Raw genomic sequence first — 21,629 nt, 5'->3', positions numbered from 1 at the left:
CAGTACTCCTGCCTGGAAAATCCCATGGACAGAGGAGCCTGGTAGGCTGCAGTCCATGGGGTCGCTAAGAGTCAGAACGACTGAGTGAATTCCCTTTCACTTTTCACTTTCATGCATTGGAGAAGGAAATGGCAACCCACTCCAGTGTTCTTGCCTGGAGAATTCCAGGGACGGGGGAGCCTGGTGGGCTTCTGTCTATGGGGTCGCACAGAGTCGGATACGACTGAAGTGACTTAGCAGCAGCAGCAGAGGACTTAAAATAAAAAAAATAAAATAAAATAAAGAATTTTATTTTTATTTAAAAAATGATAATAGTAAAAATATATCTAGGACTTTCTCTGGTGTTGTTGTGGACAGTGTGGGGTTAGTTCATTTTCAGAGAGTTCCTTGATCCGGCTTCTACTTCTCAGGATCTATAGGCCCCTTCCTATGTAGTCGGTGCTAACTACATTTTTAATCTATTGCACCTGTCACTTCCAAGGTGGTCCCCTCTGTTTGTTTTAGCTTCTTCTGTTTGCTGGAGAAGTCAGTGGCACCCCACTCCAGTACTCTTGCCTGGAGAATCCCATGGATGGAGGAGCCTGGCGGGCTGCACGACTGGGCGACTTCACTTTCACTTTTCACTTTCATGCATTGGAGAAGGAAATGGCAGCCCACTGGAGTGGGCTGGAGAATCCCAGGGGACAGGGGAGCCTGGAGAATCCAGGGGACAGGGGAGCCTGGTGGGCTGCCGTCTATGGGGTTGCACAGAGTCGAACACGACTGAAACGACTTAGCAGCAGCAGCAGCAGCAGCAGCAGCTTCTGTTTGCTGGTCTCTTCACTGTCTAATTTCCGCCCTGACACAAGGGGGCGGTGGTGGTCACTTTTTTAAGCTCACTTGTTCAGACATGCTATGGGGAGGGAGGAACACTGCAAACAAATATCACTGGCGTGTGCTTGCAGTGTCTCGGCCACACTGGGTCTGTCCCCGCTCATGGCGTGTGTGCTTTCCCAGTCTACATTGCTTAGGCTCTAGATTGCTCTGCTGGGAACTGTCTGAGGCAGGCCCTGAGTTGTATGCACTTCCCAGGTCTAAGCTGCTCAGGTTCAAGTTTTTGGGTACTCCACAGAGGCATAGACTAGGTTGGGCCTGCGTTTTGTGCCCTTCTCAGGTCTGAGCAGCTCACGTGACCAGGTGCTTGGTGAGCGCAATCGCTGTGACTTATCGCCTTCCCCATCCCTGCCACTCAGTTTTCTGGGTGTACAACTGGCGCACCTTCTCAGGTGTTCCATGTGTCTCTTCTGGGGAGCTGATCTCTGGCTGCGACCCTCCTGGCATATGTCGACTGTCCAGAATCCCAAGAAGACTTGGTTAGCAATGAAGCCTGCTTGCAGCTTGGTAGATGATGCCTTTCTGGGGCTGCAATTGCCCCCTTCTGGCTCTGGCTGCCCTCACCTGCCTGTCTCTGGCAGGAGATGGGACTGTCCACAGCCGGCTAGCTCTGCTCAATCCTTTGTTCTGTGAGCGGGTCTGGCAGTGTCTTAGGTTAGGGCTTTTCACGGGATAGCTATCCCACAGTCTGGTTTGATATCTCAAGTTAGTTCCCTCGGATTGCCCTCGGGGCATTCAGGCCCGGTCCTTACTCTAAGCAATACAGCCCGTGCCTCCTCCCTGTCTGGCCCCCGCTTGCTAGTGGCAGATGCGAGCAGATGTGCTGCTTTTCTGCTGGGTGTTGCCATTGGGCACGTAATCTGTGGGTTTTAATTATTTATTTATTTTTCCTCCCAGTTGTGTTGCCCTCTGAGGTTTCAAGGCTCGCGACAGACTTGCCAGTGAGAGTGTTCCCTGGTTTTTGGAAACTTCTCTTTTTTTTAAGACTCCCTTCCCAGGACGGATCTCCGTCCCTACCTCTTTTGCCTGTCTTTTTATCTTTTATATTTTTTCCTACCTCCTTTTGAAGACAATGGGCTGCCTTTCTGGGTGCCTGATGTCTTCTGCCAGCATTCAGAAGTTGTTTTGTGGAATTTACTCAGCATTCAAATGTTCTTTCGATGAATTTGTGGGGAAAAAGTGGTCTCCCTGTTCTATTCCTCCGTCATCTTAGGACCACCCTCTTAACTTTTTAAAATTAACAGCTTTATTGAGGTATAATTTACACAAAATAAGGCTTTCCCATTTTAAGTGGGAAGTTTGGTGATATTTAGTAAGCTTATAGAATTGTACAACCCTCCCACAATCCACAAAGATCCTCCATGCCCATTTGCAGCCAGTTTCTATTCCTACGTCAGCCCTGGAGAACCATTAATCTGCCTTTTGTCTTTATGTTTTCTTGCTAAGTCTCTAAGTTGTGTCAGACTCTTTGCGAGCCTTCCAGGCTCCTCTGTCCATGGAATTCTCCAAGCAAGAATACTGGAGTGGGTTGCCATTTCCTTCTCCAGGGGATCTTCCCAAACCGGGGATTCAACCTGGGTCCTCCTGCATTGCAGGCTGATTCTTTACCATCTGAGCCACCAGGGAAGCCCTGGTCTTAATAGATTTGCCTTTTCTGGGTATTTCATGTTGTCTTTTGCAGTTGGCTTCTTTAACCTAATATAGGGTTTTCAAGCTATAGTTATGCTGTAGCAAAGTATCAAGAGTTTGTTCCTTTTTATTGCTGAAAACATTTAATTTATATGGATATTCCATATTTTGTTTATCCATTCATCAATTAATAGACATTTTGGTTTCCACTTTTTGGCTATTATAAACAGTGCTGTTATGAACCTTGCATACAAATTTTTGTATGGGCATTTGTTTTTGTTTCTCTTGTGTATGTACTCAGGGGTTGGAAATGCTAGATAACATGGCAAATTTATCTATAACTTTTAGAGCAATTACCATACTGTCTTTCAAAGTGACTTTTACATACCCAAAGTGGGTTTTTGCATTCCCACCGGCAATGTATAAGGGTAAGAGTACCAGTTTCTCCACATCCCCACCAACATTTGTTATTGTCTGTGACAGCCGTTCTAGTGGGTGTGAAGTTGTATCTGAATACAGCATTCATTGGCATTTTCCTGATGACTAATGATGTTGAATCTGTGCTATTAGCTGTGCAGATGTCTTTGGTAAAATGTCTATTCAAATATTTTTCCCATTTTGAAAACTGGACTCTCTAATTGAGTTGCATGAGTTCTTTATACTGTATCTATTTTCTCTAAGGTTGTGGTTTGTCTTTATTTTTTAATGCTCTATTTCGAATGCAACCTACTTTAATTTGGATGAAGTGTAATATAGCAATATTTTCTTTCCTGGATTTTCCTTTTTTGCCTAATCCAAGGTCACAAAGACTTTAGACCTGTGTTTTCTTCAGTTTTATAGTTTTACATCTTAAATTTAGGTGTATGATTTATTTCAAATTAATTCCTTATATATGATAAAGGTCTCATATGTGCATGTTAGTATCTAATTATCCCAGTAGTATTTATTGAAAATACTATCCTTTCCCTATTAAATTGCTTTGGCTCCTTTGCAATATATCAACAGATCATAAATGTAAAGTTTTATTTCTGGATTCTCAAGTTTGTCCCTTGATCTGTGTCTTTCCTTATGCCAATACTGGATTTAGAAAGGGCAGAGGAACCAGAGATTAAATTGCCAACATCCATTGGATCAACATCCGTTGGGTCATCAAAAAAGCAAGAGAGTTCCAGAAAAACATCTACTTCTGCTTTATTGATTATGCCAAAGCCTTTGACTCTGTGGACCACAACAAACTCTGGAAATTTTTTAAAGAGATAGGAATATCTGACCACCTGACCTGCCTCTTGAGAAATCTATATGCAGGTCAGGAAGCAACAGTTAGAACTGGACATGGAACAACAGACTGGTTCCAAATAGGAAAAGGAGTACGTCAAGGCTGTATATTGTCACCCTGCTTATAACTTATATGCAGAGTACATCATGAGAAATGCTGCGGTGGATGAAGCACAAGCTGGAATCAAGATTGCTGGGAGAAATATCAATAACCTTAGATATGTGGATGACACCACCCTTATGGCAGAAAGCGAAGAACTAAAGAGCCTCTTTATGAAAGTGAAAGGAGAGTGAAAAAGTTGGCTTAAAACTCAGCATTCAGAAAAGTAAGATCATGGCTCTGGTCCCATCACATCATGGCAAATAGATGGGGAAACAGTGGAAACAGTGACAGACTTTATTTTGGTGGGCTCCAAAATCACTGCAGATGTTGACTGTAGCCAGGAATTAAAAGACACTTGTTCCTTGGAAGAAAGTTACGACCAACCTAGACAGCATTTTTAAAAGTGGAGACATTACTTTGGCAACAAAGGTCCATCTAGTCAAAGCTATGGTTTTTCCAGTAATCACGTATGGATGTGAGAGTTGGACTATAAAGAAAGCTGAGCACTGAAGAACTGATGCTTTTGAACTGTTGTGGTGTTGGAGAAGTCTCTTGAGAGTCCCTTGGACTGCAAGGAGATCCAACTAGTCCATCCTAAAAGAAATCAGTCCTGAATATTCATTGGAAGGACTGATGCTGAAGCTGAAACTCCAATACTTTGGCCACCTCATGTGAAGAGCTGACTCATTTGAAAAGACCCTGATGCTGGGAAAGATTGAAGGCAGGAGAAGGGAACAACAGAGGATGAGATGGTTGGATGGCATCACCGCTCAATGGACATGAGTTTGAGTAAACTCCGGGAGTTGGCGATGGACAGGGAGGCCTGGCATCCTGCCGTCCATTGGGTCTCAAAGAGTTGGACACGACTGAGCGACTGAACTGATGCCAATACCACATTATGTTGATTACTTGTAGTTTTAGAGTAGTGGTTCTGAATAAAGGTGTAATTTTTTCCCTGCCTCCAGGACACATTTGACAATGTCTGAAGACATTTTAGATTGTCATGACCTGGAAATTGAGGGCTGGTGCTACCAGCAGCTAGTGGGTGGAAGCCAGGGATGTTTATTCGCTATTTTTTTTTTTTTCCTAAAATTAAGTAATTGTCCTGTTTCTTTGCATATTATATATATATATATATTTACTGAAAACTGGACATTTTAGATAATATCATAGAAATTCTGGATTCTAATCTGATCTCCTCCACCCAGGAAGGTGGTGATTCCTGCTACTGCCATTTTCTGTTTGTTTAGTGATTTCCTGGACTAATTCCCTTTATAGCTCAGTTAATAAAGAATCCGCCAGACCCTTGTTTGATTTCTGGGTCGGGAAGATCCACTGCGGAAGGGATAGGCTACCCACTCCAGTATTCTTGGGCTTCTTTTGTGGCTCAGCTGGTAAAGAATCTGCCTGTAATGCAGGAGACTTGGGTTTGATCCCTGGGTTGGAAGATCCCCTGGAGAAGGGAAAGGCTACCCACTCCAGTATTCTGGGCTGGAAAATTCCGTGGACTATAGCCTCAGTTCAGTTCAGTCACTCAGTCGTGTCCAACTCTTTGCGACCCCATGAATAGCAGCACACCAGGCCTCCCTGTCCATCACCAACTCCCGGAGTTCACTCAGACTCACATCCATCGAGTCAGTGATGCCATCCAGCCATCTCATCCCCTGTAGTCCCCTTTTCCTCCTGCCCCCAAATCCCTCCCAGCATCAGAGTCTTTTCCAATGAGTCAAGTCTTCACATGAGGTGGCCAAAGTACTGGAGTTTCAGCTTTAGCATCATTCCTTCCAAAGAAATCCCAGGGCTGATCTCCTTCAGAATGGACTGGTTGGATCTCCTTGCAGTCCAAGGGACTCTCAAGAGTCTTCTCCAACACCACAGTTCAAAAGCATCAATTCTTCAGCGCTCAGCCTTCTTCAGAGTCCAACTCTCATATCCATACATGACCACAGGAAAAACCATAGCCCTGACTAGACAGACCTCTGTTGGCAAAGTAATGTCTCTGCTTTTGAATATGCTATCTAGGTTGGTCATAACTTTCCTTCCAAGGAGTAAGCGTCTTTTAATTTCATGGCTGCAGTCACCATCTGCAGTGATTTTGGAGCCCAGAAAAATAAAGTCTGACACTGTTTCCACTGTTTCCCCATCTATTTCCCATGAAGTGATGGGACCGGATGCCATGATCTTCGTTTTCTGAATGTTGAGTTTTAAGCCAACTTTTTCACTCTCCACTTTCACTTTCATCAAGAGGCTTTTGAGTTCCTCTTCACTTTCTGCCATAAGGGTGGTGTCATCTGCATATCTGAGGTTATTGATATTTCTCCTGGCAATCTTGATTCCAGTTTTTGCTTCTTCCAGTCCAGCGTTTCTCATGATGTACTCTGCATATAAGTTATAAGCAGGGTGACAATATACAGCCTTGACGAATTCCTTTTCCTATTTGGAACCAGTCTTTTGTTCCATGTCCAGTTCTAACTGTTGCTTCCTGACCTGCATACAGATTTCTCAAGAGGCAGGTCAGGTGGTCTGGTATTCCCATCTCTTTCAGAATTTTCCACAGTTTATTGTGATCCACACCATCAAAGGCTTTGGCATAGTCAATAAAGCAGAAATGGATGTTTTTATGGAACTCTCTTGCTTTTTCCATGATCCAGTGGATGTTGGCAATTTGATTTCTGGGGTTGCAAAGAGTCGGACACAACTGAGCGACTTTCATTTATCTTGTCTGGACTAATTCTACAGAGATCATCTTTCCTGGGCTTCATGGTCACCAATGTCTCTGCTCAGTGTTGTATGTTTTGAAACTTATTTGTATTTTTAAATACAACCTCCTATGAGTCATTCCTGCATCAGCATAGCTTAATGGTCAGCCAGTGATCTGTTAGAAGTTTTACTCCAATATATCTTTAGCCAGTAAGGTCTTCCATCCTTTGCCAGTGGATCTGTGTGTAGGCTGTGGAACATATCAAACTGTGTGCAGCTTACAAGTTCAAGTAGCTTTCACTTTACCTTGGGCCCTCATTAGTGAGAGCTGCCTGTGTCCAAGGCCTCACAGTCAGCCAGGAATGTATGCCAGGATAGATAGATAGGGCTCTTTCTTTTGAACTGTGGTTCTGGAGAAGATTCTTGAGAGCCCCTTGGACAGCAAGAAGATCAAACCAGTCAATCCTAAAGGAAATCACCATTGGAAGGACTGATGCTGAAGTTGAAGCTCCAATATTTGGCCACCTGATATGAAGAGCCAACTCAATAGAAAAGACCTTGATGCTGGGGAAGAGTGAGGGCAGGAGAAGGGGGTCACAGAGGATGAGATGGTTGGATAGCATCACTGACTCAATGGACATGAGTTTGAGCAAGCTCTGGGAGACAGTGAAGGACAGGGAAGCCTGGTGTGCCGCACTCCATGGGGTTGCAAAGAGTCGGACACAACTTAGCAACTGAACAACATCAAGGCTCTTTCTAGTCTCCCCTGAATATATTCTGCCTTGCTCTTGTTTGCAGGCTTCCCCACGACCAGGGGTATGTCTGGGTACACTATGGTTGTGTCATTCCGTGGACCTGTCACCCTGTTAAGTTTCTGGCTAGTCTGCCAATCTGTTGCTTGTCCCAACCAGAACCAAAATCTCAGGCTAGCAGCATTGATCTTTCCTATTCTTTTGCCACTAAGATTGCTATTTCTAACAATGCCCAGAAGAATGGAGCTTTAATGCACTCCCTCCACCCCAGCTTGTCCTGCCTGGGAGACCTGCCATGCTGATGGAGCTTTAAGGAGATGGGCTAAGCCCTAGATTGAAATACTACAGACACACTGTTCTTACCTGAAGGTCAGTGATATTTTCTTGAATAAATGCTTCTTGATTTGTTGTATGCCCTGGCTCAATTTCTAGAAAGTTTGTCTATTTTATTCCTTTTGGGAGAAAAGAGTTGCCCCTCACTCTGCCATCTGCCATTCCAGAAATAAATAAAGGATGGATGGATGGATGTTTTTATTGATATTCTTTATAAATTCCTCTAGAAATTTTAGCCTTAAAGTTTACTCTTCTCAGCTGAAAGGCCTTTATCCGCATCTATCAAAATTCTACTCATTCTGTGTTCTCACTGGAACTTTCACTGGACCTTCCCTGACGTTCCTACCTGAGCAATTTCTTCTACACTGTACATCCATTGCTCTTAATCTTCACTCTCTTTTGTTTTATTACATTCTGTCTTAACGTTTACTTGTGGGAATGCCTTTAAATCCCCAACTAGCTTGACAGAGACTTAAGGACAGAGTATGGTAATCATCTTTTAATCTACTTAACAACTTCTTTATCTGTCAAATAAATACCCAGTTCTCAGACCTCACTGCCCTCATCAAGCCAGGCTGCCCCAGTTTAGGGTCAATTTATCTTGATTTGGAGTTTTTCTAGCAATAAAAACATTGTCAAAACCATACACACTAAGAAAAGTCTAGGTATTAGAAAAGGGATTTGTCATATATTGTGTCCTTTTTATGCAAATATGGGAAAGACACTGTGCAGTTGGTGCAAAGAATGTCAGAAGGCCTAATGGGATAAGCAGAGACCTCTGATTAGTCAAGGGTCCAAGATTGTTATCTGTTATCTTCCTCTGAATGATTGTAAAATCTTATGCAATTTATTCAACTTCTCTGGCTCTCCATGTATTTTCTATAAAATGAGGCACCTGGACTAACAATTTGCATGTGATTCATGACATAATTAATATGGTTATAATATTGCACAGACATTTATTGCACTTTCACCTTTTTCCAGAAGCTCTAATAAGCTTCAAGTATATAAAAATCAAAATAAAATCTCTATTCCCAAACAGGGATTGGCCCACTTAATATTATGACAAGTGGTCTAACAGAGGGAATGCATTCATATTATAGGGGAGAGTAGGAGGAGCATCTCAGTCAAGCTTAGGAGAGGTTTAGGAGGGGAGAAAATAAGAAAGATTCTTTAAAAACCTAACATTTGAATTTTTCGAGGAAGTAGAGCTTGAAGGTAAGGAGGAAAGGTGCCTATTTGATAAGGCAGAGTTACCTGAGAAAGGAGAGGATATGAGATCCAAAGCACAAATAGGAAGACTAGCCTTGAACTTGAGAAAGGACACCCATTTCACTGAGACCCATAAAACAATCCTCTCATGCAGACCCTTTTAGACCCTGAGACCACATTGTCCCTGGTCTGGGCTAGGCAAGCAGGGGCACTCACCAAGATCCCAGGAGTGGCTATCCCTTCTGAAATTCTGGGTTTAGTCATCTACCAATACCAAAGAGCCCATGAGATACACAAAATGAATGTTATTTAGGAAAAGGTTTAAAGAAGTCCCCTGGAAATATCTTTTAAAAATACTCATTCAACCTTCAGATGACTCCAAAACAAATTAGCATGGGCACAGTATTTTGAAGCAATTCAGTAGTAAGAAGCCAGGAACATATGCCACCAATGACTGATAATCTTAGTCATTCTAGGAAAAGAAATATGATCTTTAAAATGATTATATTTAAGATGCTGAGGCAAGTTGAACATGATACTTTTGAGCAACCAGTCCTTCCAAGCAGGGCTACATGACATGTTTGTACAGAAGGGGAGGGGACCCAAGAGGAGACACGGGCCCAGTCACTGGCTTTTATGATAACTGAGACAGAAGCCCCTGAAAGCCTAAGGGAGGTGCAGTGTGGTTTGCTCTGTGCTTGTAAAGGGCCACTCTGGCTTCTGTGTGGAGAGCAGATTGTTCAGGGCCAGTTAGAGGCTGCTGAAATAATCCAGGTGAGGAAAGGTGGTGATTTACATCAGTGGCAAGGACAGTGATTGGGTCTATGATTTGAAGATTAAAGCTCACATGATTTGTCCCTGGGTTAGATATGACTCTGAGAGAGAGAGAGAAGGCAAGTTTGACTCCAGAGTTCTTGACCTGAACAACCAGCAGAATAGAGTTACCATTTACTGTATGGAAATGATTAAGATTTAGGAGGGCTGAATTCATAATTTGTTTTTGAACACACTAATTTTGCAATTCCTATGAGAGGAGAGCTGCAGAAATCTTGAGGCATGGGTTTAGAGAAGGGGTGGGAGGCAGGGACTCAGGAAGCCAGGACACAGAGAGCCCCTGGCAGGAGGCCACTGTCAGACACAGCCTCCACCATGGAACCATCACAGACCTATTCTTAGTAGCCACTTGCTTTGCAGCCTCGGGCAAGGTTTGAAGTTTGTGTTGGGTGAACAGTGGCGCATGAGTGCTAAGTTGCTTCAGTTGTGTGTGACTCTGGGTAACCCTACGGACTGTAGCCCACCAGGCTCCCCTGTCCATGGTATTCTCCAGGCAAGAATATTGGAGTGGGTTGCCATGCCCTCCTCCAGGGAATCTTCCCAACCCAGGCACCGAACCCGCGTCTCTTACATCTACCTGCGTTGGCAGGCAGGTTCTTTACCACTATTGCCACCAGGGAAGCCTGATGAACAGTGGAGATGTTCATCAGAGTCGCTCACTCTGACTGACAGGGACAAGGAGCTTTCCTCCCACTGAACTCACATAGTAAGGGATTCCCCCAAAACTTTCAAGTTCTGAGTGCTGGCAAGAAATAACAACAGAAAAGACAGATATTCTATAAAGTCAAACATCACGGGTTCAAATCCCAGGTCTGGTGCATATTCACTTGGTGACCACCAGTCACAAATCCAACATCTCTAGGTCTCAATCTTCTCATCTGAAAAATGGGATATTACATACCTCTCTCAGGGTGGTTGGGAGGATTAAATAGCTTGTCCCATGTGACACCACCGGGCTAGACCAGCTGAGGCTCAGACCAGCCTTGCTTCCTGAACAGCTGTTCTGGACAGGAGCCCAGATCAAGGAGCCAGGGCTTCACTCACAGACCCACCACTTGGCTTCAGCCTTGCTCAACAACTCAGACTAACACGGCTTTTATGGGCAGAGGGTGGATGTTGTACATCCTGTAATGACTATAAATCCCTCTATAATTCAGGCTCTCGTCATTCAGCTTAGCAATAATGCCCTTGTATTCCAAGTCCTTCTAAAATGCCAGGTACCTTGCTAGGACATTGCAGATCTCATCTCATGGTGGTGATGGTTTAGTCTTTCAGTAGTGTCTGACTCTTGCGATCCCATGGACCGTAGCCCCCCAGCCTCCTCTGTCCATGGGATTTTCCAGACAAGAATATTGGAGTGAGTTGCCATTTCCTTCTCCAAATATTATCTCATATAATCTTCCAAACAACATGGAGTGTAGGGACTATGATCACTTCCACTTACAGATTAGGAAACGGAGCCTCATACACACTAAGTAGCCTCCCCATGGTCATTTGAAATGAGCGAGTACGCTCCTAACCATCAGCTGCAGCGCCTCTGATGAGATGGAGTCCGCCTATGGGCCCAGTGCTGGCCGCCTTAGCTTACAGCATGAAGCCAATCTTCCCTGAGGGCCCCCTGGAAAAGGTACGGGGATCCTGCGGTCTCCGTCAGAGCCAGGTGGGCCGCTTCTTCCACATCGTGGTCCTGGCGTATTGCTTGGCCTGGATGAGTCTAGCTGGAGTGCTGGCTTCCCACCGGGATCTGCACCTAACAGATCTCAGAAGCCTGACCAGCCTCCAGCCTCGGGGGCTCTGAGGGGTGTTCCGAGTAGCCCTGAGGTTCCTGCTTGATCAGATTGTGGCTGATGGGAGCTGTGCTGTCCAGGGTGCAATCCCTGAAGAGCTCCGGAATGAAGAGAGGACTAGAGACTGCAGGAAGCTTCCCAGGCATGTAGAAGACACTCTTGAAAAGAGCAGTGATACCGTGTGTGCCATTGCCTCTGGGCATTCCAGGCCCAGTACGCTTCAGACCAAATACTGGGAAGTGGGCCCTGTTTGTGGAGGACAGAGGGAAGCAGTTCACACCTGGCTCCAGCAGAGTTGGTGCATTTCATTTGACCTCTTTCATGAAATGTTTCTAAGAAATGCAAAATGAGACATTCTGAGAGTTGGGTATTTTTCCATTTGGCAAACATCTATGATTTATATGGCCCCTGTGACACCTTGCTCACTCTAGTCTTTTCCTTCTTCCTCCACCCACACTCCCTGTCAGCCCAGCTCAGGATGAGGGCTTAGATTGGCTGTTCACGCTTAGCTCACAAGGCCTTGCCCCCTTGGTGCAAGGGGAAACCATGGGAGACTACCAGAGAGAGGAGAATCCCTGCATTCACCCAGAGCTTGCATCATAAGCTCCTAGGCCAGCAAAGGTTCTTAAAAAGTAAGAGGAGGGAGGCAGAGTCCTCCTTGTCCTCTCCAGGAGCCAGAAGATGCCAGAAGGGACCTCAATCGACATGTTTCCCGGTTTCCCAGCAACATTAGCAGAGAAGAGGATTCAAAGGGCAAATTCAGCGCGCCTTCCCCCACGCATTGAACTTACCTTAGCTTTCTCTTTCTTGACTTAACCATCAATGTCCTCCTAAAAGAAGCTAGAATTTCTTTAATGTTTATTTTTATTTATTTGGCATTTTACACATGATAGTGTATATATGTCAAAGTGAAGTCAGAATTTTTAAAAAAATCTAGCTTGAAGGGATCCTAGATACTCCCCTTGGAGATAATTTGCAAATTAGGAAACAAACAAACAAAAAAAAAGTGGGAGAAAGAGGAGACTCTCTAAAAATTAATTCATGCAACTTTTGTTTACTTACAAAGCACATTCAGTGATCATCAGTACCAAGCTGCTAGAGTGTTTACAAAGATTAGTTATATTTAGTATCTAGCCTCAAGGACTCTATTGTCATTTCAACTTTGTTCTAAGGATGCTTTGAATCAGGAAAATTGCCCCAGAAAGGGCTTCATTCCGTCTAGTCTTTTTGTTAGTAAAATTTAAATCTGAGGCTTTTTTGGGCAAAAGTGACTCAGCTAACAATTAGGATAAAGAATTTTAAATTAAAGTTTAGCCAATATGGTTTTAATTCAACTTAACAGCATTGAGTGAGCATCTGTTATATGGAAGGTACTGGGCTAGGCACCAGGGGTGTGGAAATGAATAAGATATAGTCCTTGTTCTAAAGGAGATCACAGTCTAAACATATCCAAACTACAAGGTGGATTATATGCCATAAAAAGGCATGACATGCGGTGGCAGAAGAATAAGAACCATAAGAATGGCTGGACATTCTGAAGAAGGTAGCCTGAGAGGGTTAAAACAGCCTTCCTCGATATTGTACCTTCTGCTGTTTCCTATCCTCTCTGTCTTTTCCCAGCCAAGTCTGTTCATTCATTGAATCACTCATCCAGACATTCACCAAATATTTATGTCCCAGGCACTGTTTTAGACTGGGAATGCAGCAATGAGTAGCACAGGTAAAGGCCTAACCGTTTGCATACATTCCAGGAGGGAAGAGAGGGATGACAGATGCCAACAAATGAATGCATAAATATATCACCATGTCAGTGACAATGAGTGCTGTAAATTAAAAGAAGGTGGAGGAGACAAATAGTACAGATGGGGAAGGCGTGTGTATTCCATATCAGACATATCAGAAGGTTTTCTAAGGTGAGGACTTTTGAGCAAAGACCGGAATGAAGTGGGAGATGAACCTGCGCGCGCTGGGGGAAGAGTACCCCAGGCAGAGAGAACAGCAGAGATGGAAACATGTTCGATGGCCAGGTGGCAGGAGCGTCATGAATGAAGAGAAGAACAGTGAGGGGACAAGGAATTGGGAAGGAAGCAGAGGCCAGGTTAGTAGAGCCGACTTTGGAGTTTGGGTCGTGTCCTAAGGGGAATGGAAAGCCCCTGGTGGGTTTGGATGGGGACTCAGATGATCCAGTTTGTGTTTTTAAGAGATGATTATGGCTGTGGATTGAGAATAAACTTTAAAAGGTCAAGAAGTGAAGCAAGGAGAACTTGTGAAATATTTTCAATTTGAGAAACAAAAATAAGTTGACCTTTCTGATACAGGAAAATAGCAACAGGAGCAAGGCTGGGGGCGGGGGACTTCAGGGGCTCGTGTCTGAATGTGGCGTGTGTAAAATGTCATTAGATTGCTGAGTGGGGATACTGAGCAGGCAGCTGGGATGCTTGCATCTGAACTTCAGGGAACAAAATAAATAAAAAAGAGATCTGTGTCTGGACACATTGTAGAGAAAGGAGAAAACATCAAAGATGGAGAGAAGACCTTGAAAGCGGCCAGAAAGAGATGACAGATCTCTTTAAAAGGACAGTCAGAATAATGCTAGCATGGAAGGATTTAATGTGAGAGTCATTCATCAGACTCCTCAACAGAACAATAGGAGCCAGAAAATGGACCATAGAGGACTGAGTGAAAATAGCTGTCAACTTAGACTTGTACACTTTGCAAAAGTATTGCTCAAGAATAGGGCAAAGTATTTATAGGAAACAAACAAAATTGAGAACATTTACCACCAAGAGAACTATTTAAAAAAAATAAATTTCAGGAGCTTCTCTGGTGGCTCAGTGGTAAAGAATCCACCTGCCAATGCAGGAGACACAGGTTTGATCCCTGATCGGGAAGATCCCAAATGCCACAGAGCAACTAGGCCTGGGCACCACAAATACTGAGCCCATGCTCCCTAGAACCTGTGCTTTGCAACAGGAGAAGCCATGGCAATGAGAAGCTCATGCACCACAGCTATGAAGTAGTCCCCGCTCACCGCAACTAGACAAAAGCCCACACGCAATACCGAAGACCCAGCGCAGCTAAGAATAAAGATAAACAAACATTAAAAAAAAGCTTTAAGGAGGAAAATGGGAAGCAAATAAATGGTAATACTATCAAGAAACTCAAAAATGTCTTTGCTGAGTTAAAAAATATTCAAATAGCACTATGTGTGTTCAGAGAGGGAGGAAGGGACCTGAATTCTAGGAGAGGAAGGAAGATGTCAGTTCAGTCACTCAGTCATGTCTGACTCTTTGTGACCCCATGAACTGCATGCCAGGCTTCCCTGTCCTCCACTATCTCTCAGAGTTTGCTCAAACTCACGTCCATTCAGTTGGTGATGCCATCCAACCATCTCATCCTCTGTCACCCCATTCTCCTCCTGCCTGCAATCTTTCCCAGCATCAGGGTCTTTTCGAATGAGTCAATTCTTTGCATGAGGTGGCCAAAGTACTGGAGTTTCAGCTTCAGCATCTGTCCTTCCAATGAATATTCAGGACTGGTTTCCTTTAGGATTGACTGGTTTGACTTCCTTGCAGTCCAAGGGACTCTCAAGAGTCTTCTCTAACACCGCAGTTCAAAAACATCAGTTCTTCAGCACTCAGCTTTCTTTATAATTCAACTCTCACATCCACACATGACTGTGACTACACATAGCTTTGACTAGATGGACCTTTGTTGGCAAAGTAATGTCTCTGCTTTTTAGTAGGCTGTCTAGGTTTGTCATAGCTTTTCTTCCAAGGAAAAAGTGTTTTTTCATTTCATGGCTGCAGTCATCATCTACAGTGATTCTGGAACCCAAGAAAATGAAGTCTGCCAATGTTTCCATTGTTTCCCCATCTATTTGCCATCAAGTGATGGGACCAGATACCATGATCTTAGTTTCTTGAATGCTGAGTTTTAAGCCAGCTTTTTCACTCTCCTCTTTCACTTCATCAAGAGACTCTTTAGTTTCTCTTCTCTTTCTGCCATAAGGGTGATATCATCTGCATATCTGAGGTTATTGATATTTCTCTTGGCAATCTTAATTCCAGCTTGTGCTTCATCCATCTCGGCATTTTGCATGGTGTATTTTGCATATAAGTTAAATAAGCAGGGTGACAGTACACAGCCTTGATGTGCTCCTTTCCCAGTTTGGAACCAATGTGTTGTTCCATGTCCTGTTCTAACTGTTGCTTCTTGAGCTGCATACAGGTTGCTCAGGAGGCAGGTCAAGTGGTCTGGTATTCCTATCTCTTTCAGAATTTTCCACAGTTTGTTGTGATCCACACAAGTCAAAGGCTTTGGCATAGTCAATGAAGCAGAAGTAGATGTTTTTCTGTAATTCTCTTGCTTTTTCTATGATCCAGTAGATTTGACCTCTTGTTCCTCTGCCTTTTCTAAGTCCAGCTTGAACATCTGGAAGTTCATGGTTCACATACTGTTGAAGCCTCTCTTGGAGAATTTTGAGCATTACTTTGCTAGCGTGTGAGATGAGTACAATTGTGCAGTAGTTTGAACATTCTTTGCCATTGCCTTTCTCTGGGACTGGAATGAAAACTGAACTTTTCCAGTCTTGTGGCCACTGCTGAATTTTCCAAATTTGCCAGCATATTGAGTGCAGCACTTTCACAGCATCATCTTTTAGGATTTGAAATAGCTCCACTGGAATTCCATCACTTCCACTAGCTTTGTTCGTAGTGATGCTTCCTAAAGCCCACTTGACCTCACACTCCAGGATGTCCGGCTCTAGGTGAGTGATCACACCATTGTGGTTATTAGGGTCATTAAGATGTATGATAAACTTTGAAGGTAACCACTGAAAGAACAAAAACAGCATGTGAATATTTCAAATGTGTAAAGAAAGGGAAAAAAATATAGAAAGTAACTTGATGAATTGTTTTAAAAAAGGAAAAATGGAGAAAGACAGAAATTGTTGCACTTAAAAAAACAAACAAACAAACACAGTGATATGCTGTTAATGACAAGCAAGAGTGAATGGATAAGGACAGGGAAAAGTTAAGTGCCCCGATGAAAGGGTTTGACATAAACAGAGTGTGACTCATCTGACTTGTGCTTTAGGAAGATGAAGTGGCCTGCACCGTGGAGTGTGGACTAAGGGATGAGATGGAAGGCAGGAATAACCGTTAGGAAGCTTCACCATCGTCTAGGCTAGGAAGGTCTGAGCTGAGGCTGTGGCAGTGACCGCAGGGACAGGCAGGGTGGAGATGTAAAAGACACTGTCAGTTATCCCAGTGGTGGTTGCTCAGTGCGACCCCATGGACTGGAGCCCACCAGGCTCCTCTGTCCATAGGATTTCCCAGACAAGAATACTGGAGTGGGTTGCCATTTCCTTCTTTCCGACTCAGGAATCCAACCCAGTCTCCTGCACTGCAGGCAGATTCTTTACCTTCTGAGCCACCAGTGGTTATCCTAAGATAAAGTCAAAATAACAACCTCAAGCCTGTGATCTCAAGCAGGGACATGTAAGCCATTGTATCAAAACCAGGTGTGAATTCTGAGCTCGATGTGACGGCCTCTGGAACTGCGAGAAGCTTTTTTCACTTACAATTGACATCATTAGTACTCTAAGCGGTCCAGGCCTTCTAAGCCTGCTGTCAAGGGAGGTGGTTGTCAAATTGTCAAGTTGAAACCCTGTCTCTGGGATTGTCATTTGTGGCTCTGCTCTCTCAGTAACTAGAAAAACAGAGAGAGAGAAACACACACACACACACACACAGTATCTTAAAACTACCAACTCTAATGTTACTGCAATAAATTTTTCTCCCGCATGAACAAAGCTTGGATGATTTCAAAACTGTGCTGTCACAAGCCCTTCACCCTTCACCATGGGAGGCAATATTATTTTACTAGGCTGGATGGGTTACTATTTTGCACATTTCTTTTTACTGATGAGGAGACACCAGTCTAGAAATTGATGTGGCTGGCCTCAACAGTAAGTGGTAAATCTGAGAATGGAAACCAGGTTGTCTGGTGTGGGGGCCAGCTTCTCTTTCTGTTGTCAGGTGTGAGCTTGTTTTGGTGACAGGAGGGAGCCGTGAAAGAGAAACTGGCCAACTCCAGCTTTATTTCCATCCACATCCACCCACTAGTCTTTCTTCTTTGGTTTGCTTTTTTCCAACAAAATAAGGAAAAATTTTAGATAAATATAAAACCTTTCATTTGGGCTTTAACAGATTTCTCAATTCAAGAGGCGGAAGGCAGCTCCTAAGGCGTGGGAAGGACAACATCTAAATAATAGTGGTTCCTGTGAAAGAAAATAGAGGAGGAAGTCATCAAAGAGATAAAGGCGATTGCCTCAAACTAAAAAGCATGCGTCAATACATTGGGAGGGCTCTGAGTGCCCATCACAAGAGATGAAAACAGACCATGTATGTGAAACTGACATTTCTGAACAGTGTGAACAAAGAAGAAAATCTGAAGAGCTTCTGAAGAGGGTCAAGTGTATAAAAGTCAGATACAAAGTTCAGGAACAAAATAGATTTGATTTCTGAACAGTAACCCCGGAAACAAGAACATCTAGAGCATTACTCTCAGTATCTGGTGGGAAAATTATTTCCAACCCAGAATTTTATATTTGCTCAAACTATCAGGGAAGAGGCTAAAATAAAGACATTTTTCAGACAAGCCAGCTCTTAAAATTTTACCACCTAAGAAGAGATGCTGAAGAATGGCCAAGCTAAATTGGCTGTTGGCTGAAGCCATAAATCACCATTTGTTGAATGAACTTTTGAGACACATGACTAAACCAGCAATTTTATTTTTAGAGTTTACTTAATAATTTTTTTTTTTTTTTTGGCCACGCCACGCAGCATGTGGGATCTTAGCTTCCTGACCAGATATCAAACCCATGCCCCCTGCATTGGAAATGTGGAGTCTTAACCACTGGACTGCCAGGGAAGTCCCAGTAATATAATTTTATTATTAAAAGTCAATTTTTAAAGTTTGACATTATAATGCAGAAATGAAATTTGTCAGCCCATCAAGATGCTCAATTACTCCTATGATCATTATATATGTCATGTAAACAGATGCTGAGTTTCAACTAAGGTAGGGTGGAACAGCAGCTATTTTTAGTTTCCTTGCCAGCATCATGGTGCCTTTGATGGTAATGATGCTCCTGACATATTAATCTTTCCTTGTCTCTGTTGAAACTAAGATAATGCTTATTTTAAGACCTACTTGAAGATTTAGTTGCTGATGAAGATGCCATCTGATTGAAGCAAACTGAAGTTTTGTATTGTAGCTATATTTTCATAAGAAAACTTCAGATTTTTGTTCTCACTTAGATTTGTATTTCTTTAAACCGAGGATAAACAAGTATGGAAATGAAGTAACATAACTGGGTTTCAGAATAATAAAATCTTCTATAAATTTTCATCTGGGAAATTCCCTGGTAGTAGAATGGTTAGAGCTTGACACTCTCATTACTAGAGGCCTGGATTCAATCCATGGTCACAGAACTAAGATCCCACAATGCAGCCAAAAATTTTAAAAATAATAAAATAAAAATAAACATGATGCTTTGAAGTTGTTAAAAAATTTTTTTCATCTGGATCTAAGATTTTATTGCATGCCTACAAATTTTGGCATCTTCCCTGGAAAAAGATGAAAGAATTTCAACAGGTACAGTTTAAGAAAAGGTTGCCCTCTAGAGGTTCATTATTTTGGTTATTTTTTCCAGCAGATCCCAACAAATGAATTATTTCTTTGCATCTAACCTTCAAGTGTTAATGGCTTCCCTGGTGGCTCAGACAGTAAAGAATCTGCCCACAGTGCAGGTAGACCTGGATTCAATCCTTGGGTTGGGAAAATCCCCTGTAAAAGGAAATGGCAATCCACCCCATTATTCTTGCCTGGAAAATTCCATGGACAGAGGAGCATGGTGGGCTATGGTCCATGGGGTCACAGAGAGTAGGACATGACTGAATGACTAAAACTTTCACTTTTGGGTTGTTAACAAATCCCACTAACTTAGTATTATTATTACCTGACATGTAATATTAAGTCACTTTAAAAAGTCAAGTCATTTTTAATATGTAATAACTCCAATTCCATCTTGGTTGACCATCTCATATCCGTAAATGACAGATCAATTTCAAAGTCAGATAGTTTCTCTTTTACAAAGGAAAATGATGAAAATGGCCCACTATCTTTTTGCTTCAGCCTGGAATTCTGTTAAGACATACTGTTAACAACTGTAAATACACAGCTTAAGGATGTGAACAATATTTTTTGCTTGTAATTTCTTCTCTATGGTTTCCCTACTGTCATTCTATAGATTGATTTTCTATTCAGTGACTGTCTTCTATCAGTTTCACCATTCTCTTGGTGAGTCTTCCTTTTCCCACCCCCACTCCTTGGCAAACATTCATCATTAATCCACTGTGGTGACCATTTCTGAAGAAAAAAAAAAAATCTTCTACTTGGTTCTGCTTGTCTAAATGACTGAAGAACAGGCTACAGAAGGAGCACACTGAATTGCATCATTAAATAGTAGTGGTGGGGTGTTTTGTTGCATATCAACTCTTCCACCAAGAAAAAGTATAAATAAATAAGAGCAAGACAAAATACAAACATGCATCCTTTTGACAGCATCACAGAGTTAGATTGAAGGTAACTGGGACTTGAGTTGCCAGATCCCTGAGAGAAAAAAGATGCGTAGAGATGAACCCAGCGTTCTGCAGTGCTTTTTCTTTGAAACATTTGCCCGTTTGCCAGTTAGGAGCAACACAGCTGAGAAGCTAGGGAGATAAACAGAGTTTTCTGTAGTCTAAAAAGTCTAAGGGAAAAAAGTAAGTCCTGGGATCACCAAGAATAGGCCGTAATAAACACCCTCGGTTTCCATTAGGACCCCCAAGAGCCTGACTCTGGGACAAGAGTAAACCAGAAGTAGATGGTGCTCACAAATAACTGAAACCCAAGTACAGCCCTCTCCCACTGGATTAATATAATCTGTCCATCCTCTAACTCTATCAGAAAGCAAAAGTATTAACAACTCCCCTCCAGAGAAATATAACATCATCCAGAGCCTCAAATTCTCTCTACAATTTTTTATGCATACCAATTACCATTCAATACCAGGCTAGGTAGGTTATAGAACTACATAACTAAAATCCAAGAGGAAAAAAACCCTTAAAAACAGTCTCACAGATGACCCAGGTATTGGAGTTTATCAGACATGATTTTTTAAAATAATTGATTAATGTTTTTAAGAAAAAGTGACAAGATGGAGAATTTCACCAGTGCATTGGAACCCATGGAAAGAGTCAAATGGAAATTACAAAATGGAAAAAATAAAGTAATTGAAACCAAGCATTACACAGATTAACTTCAGCTTAAGATAGAAGATAAGAGAATTCATGACTAGGAAGATAGGCTAATAGAAAATATATATACTGAAATGCAGAGAGTAGGAAAAAAAAAGATTGAAATATAGGGACAAACATGAGACATATGTGAATCACTGGAAGATCTAATATAAATGCAACTAGAGTCGCAGGAGAGGAGAAAAAAGAGAATGGGACAGAAGCAATATTTTAAGAGTTACTGGCCAAATTTTTCTAAAATTCAGACAATAGATTTAAAAGTTCTATGAAATCAAAATAGCAGAGATATAAAGAAAGTCACATCTTGACACATCAGAATGAAAATGACCAAAATCAATGACAAAAGCAGTCAGAGGAGGAAAAAAAAAAAGACATCTTCAAAGGAGCAACAAAAATACTGATAGCTGACTTTTCTTTTCAACAGAGACCATGGAGGATAGGAGATGCTGGCATGATATTTGTCAAGTGCTGAAGAGAAAACAACTGGAAACTTAAAATACCCTTCAAAAATGAAGATGAAATAAAGACATTTTATGGGGGACAAAGCTTGGGAGAATTTGATGCTACACTAAAACAAATACTTCCTTAGGAAAAAAGAAAAAAAAAAACCTCATATGGAAACCTGGGAATGCAGGAGGAATGGAGAGTAATGATCAGTCTATATCAATGAAGCTAAATCTAAATGAATATTGACTGTATTAAACAATAATAGCAATAATTTATGGCTGGGTCAAAGATATATGTATATGTGTTTAAAATACATAAT

General features: G+C 42.4%; 1 protein-coding gene across 1 annotated transcript in view; it reads left to right on the top strand.

The window, feature by feature from the left end:
- MAN1A2 (mannosidase alpha class 1A member 2) overlaps positions 1–21,318 on the top strand; it is a 181,947-nt gene extending 160,629 nt beyond the window's left edge. The window contains exon 13 of the mRNA XM_061409765.1: positions 21,288–21,318. Coding sequence (XP_061265749.1) covers positions 21,288–21,303 — 16 coding nt within the window. The 3' untranslated portion in view covers positions 21,304–21,318. The remainder of the gene's footprint in view (positions 1–21,287) is intronic.
- Positions 21,319–21,629: the final 311 nt, after the last annotated feature.

The sequence above is a fragment of the Bos javanicus genome, chromosome 3 (genome assembly GCF_032452875.1).
Source record: "Bos javanicus breed banteng chromosome 3, ARS-OSU_banteng_1.0, whole genome shotgun sequence".
NCBI classification, from domain to species: domain Eukaryota; kingdom Metazoa; phylum Chordata; class Mammalia; order Artiodactyla; family Bovidae; genus Bos; species Bos javanicus.
This window is presented reverse-complemented; position numbering and strand designations above follow the sequence as displayed.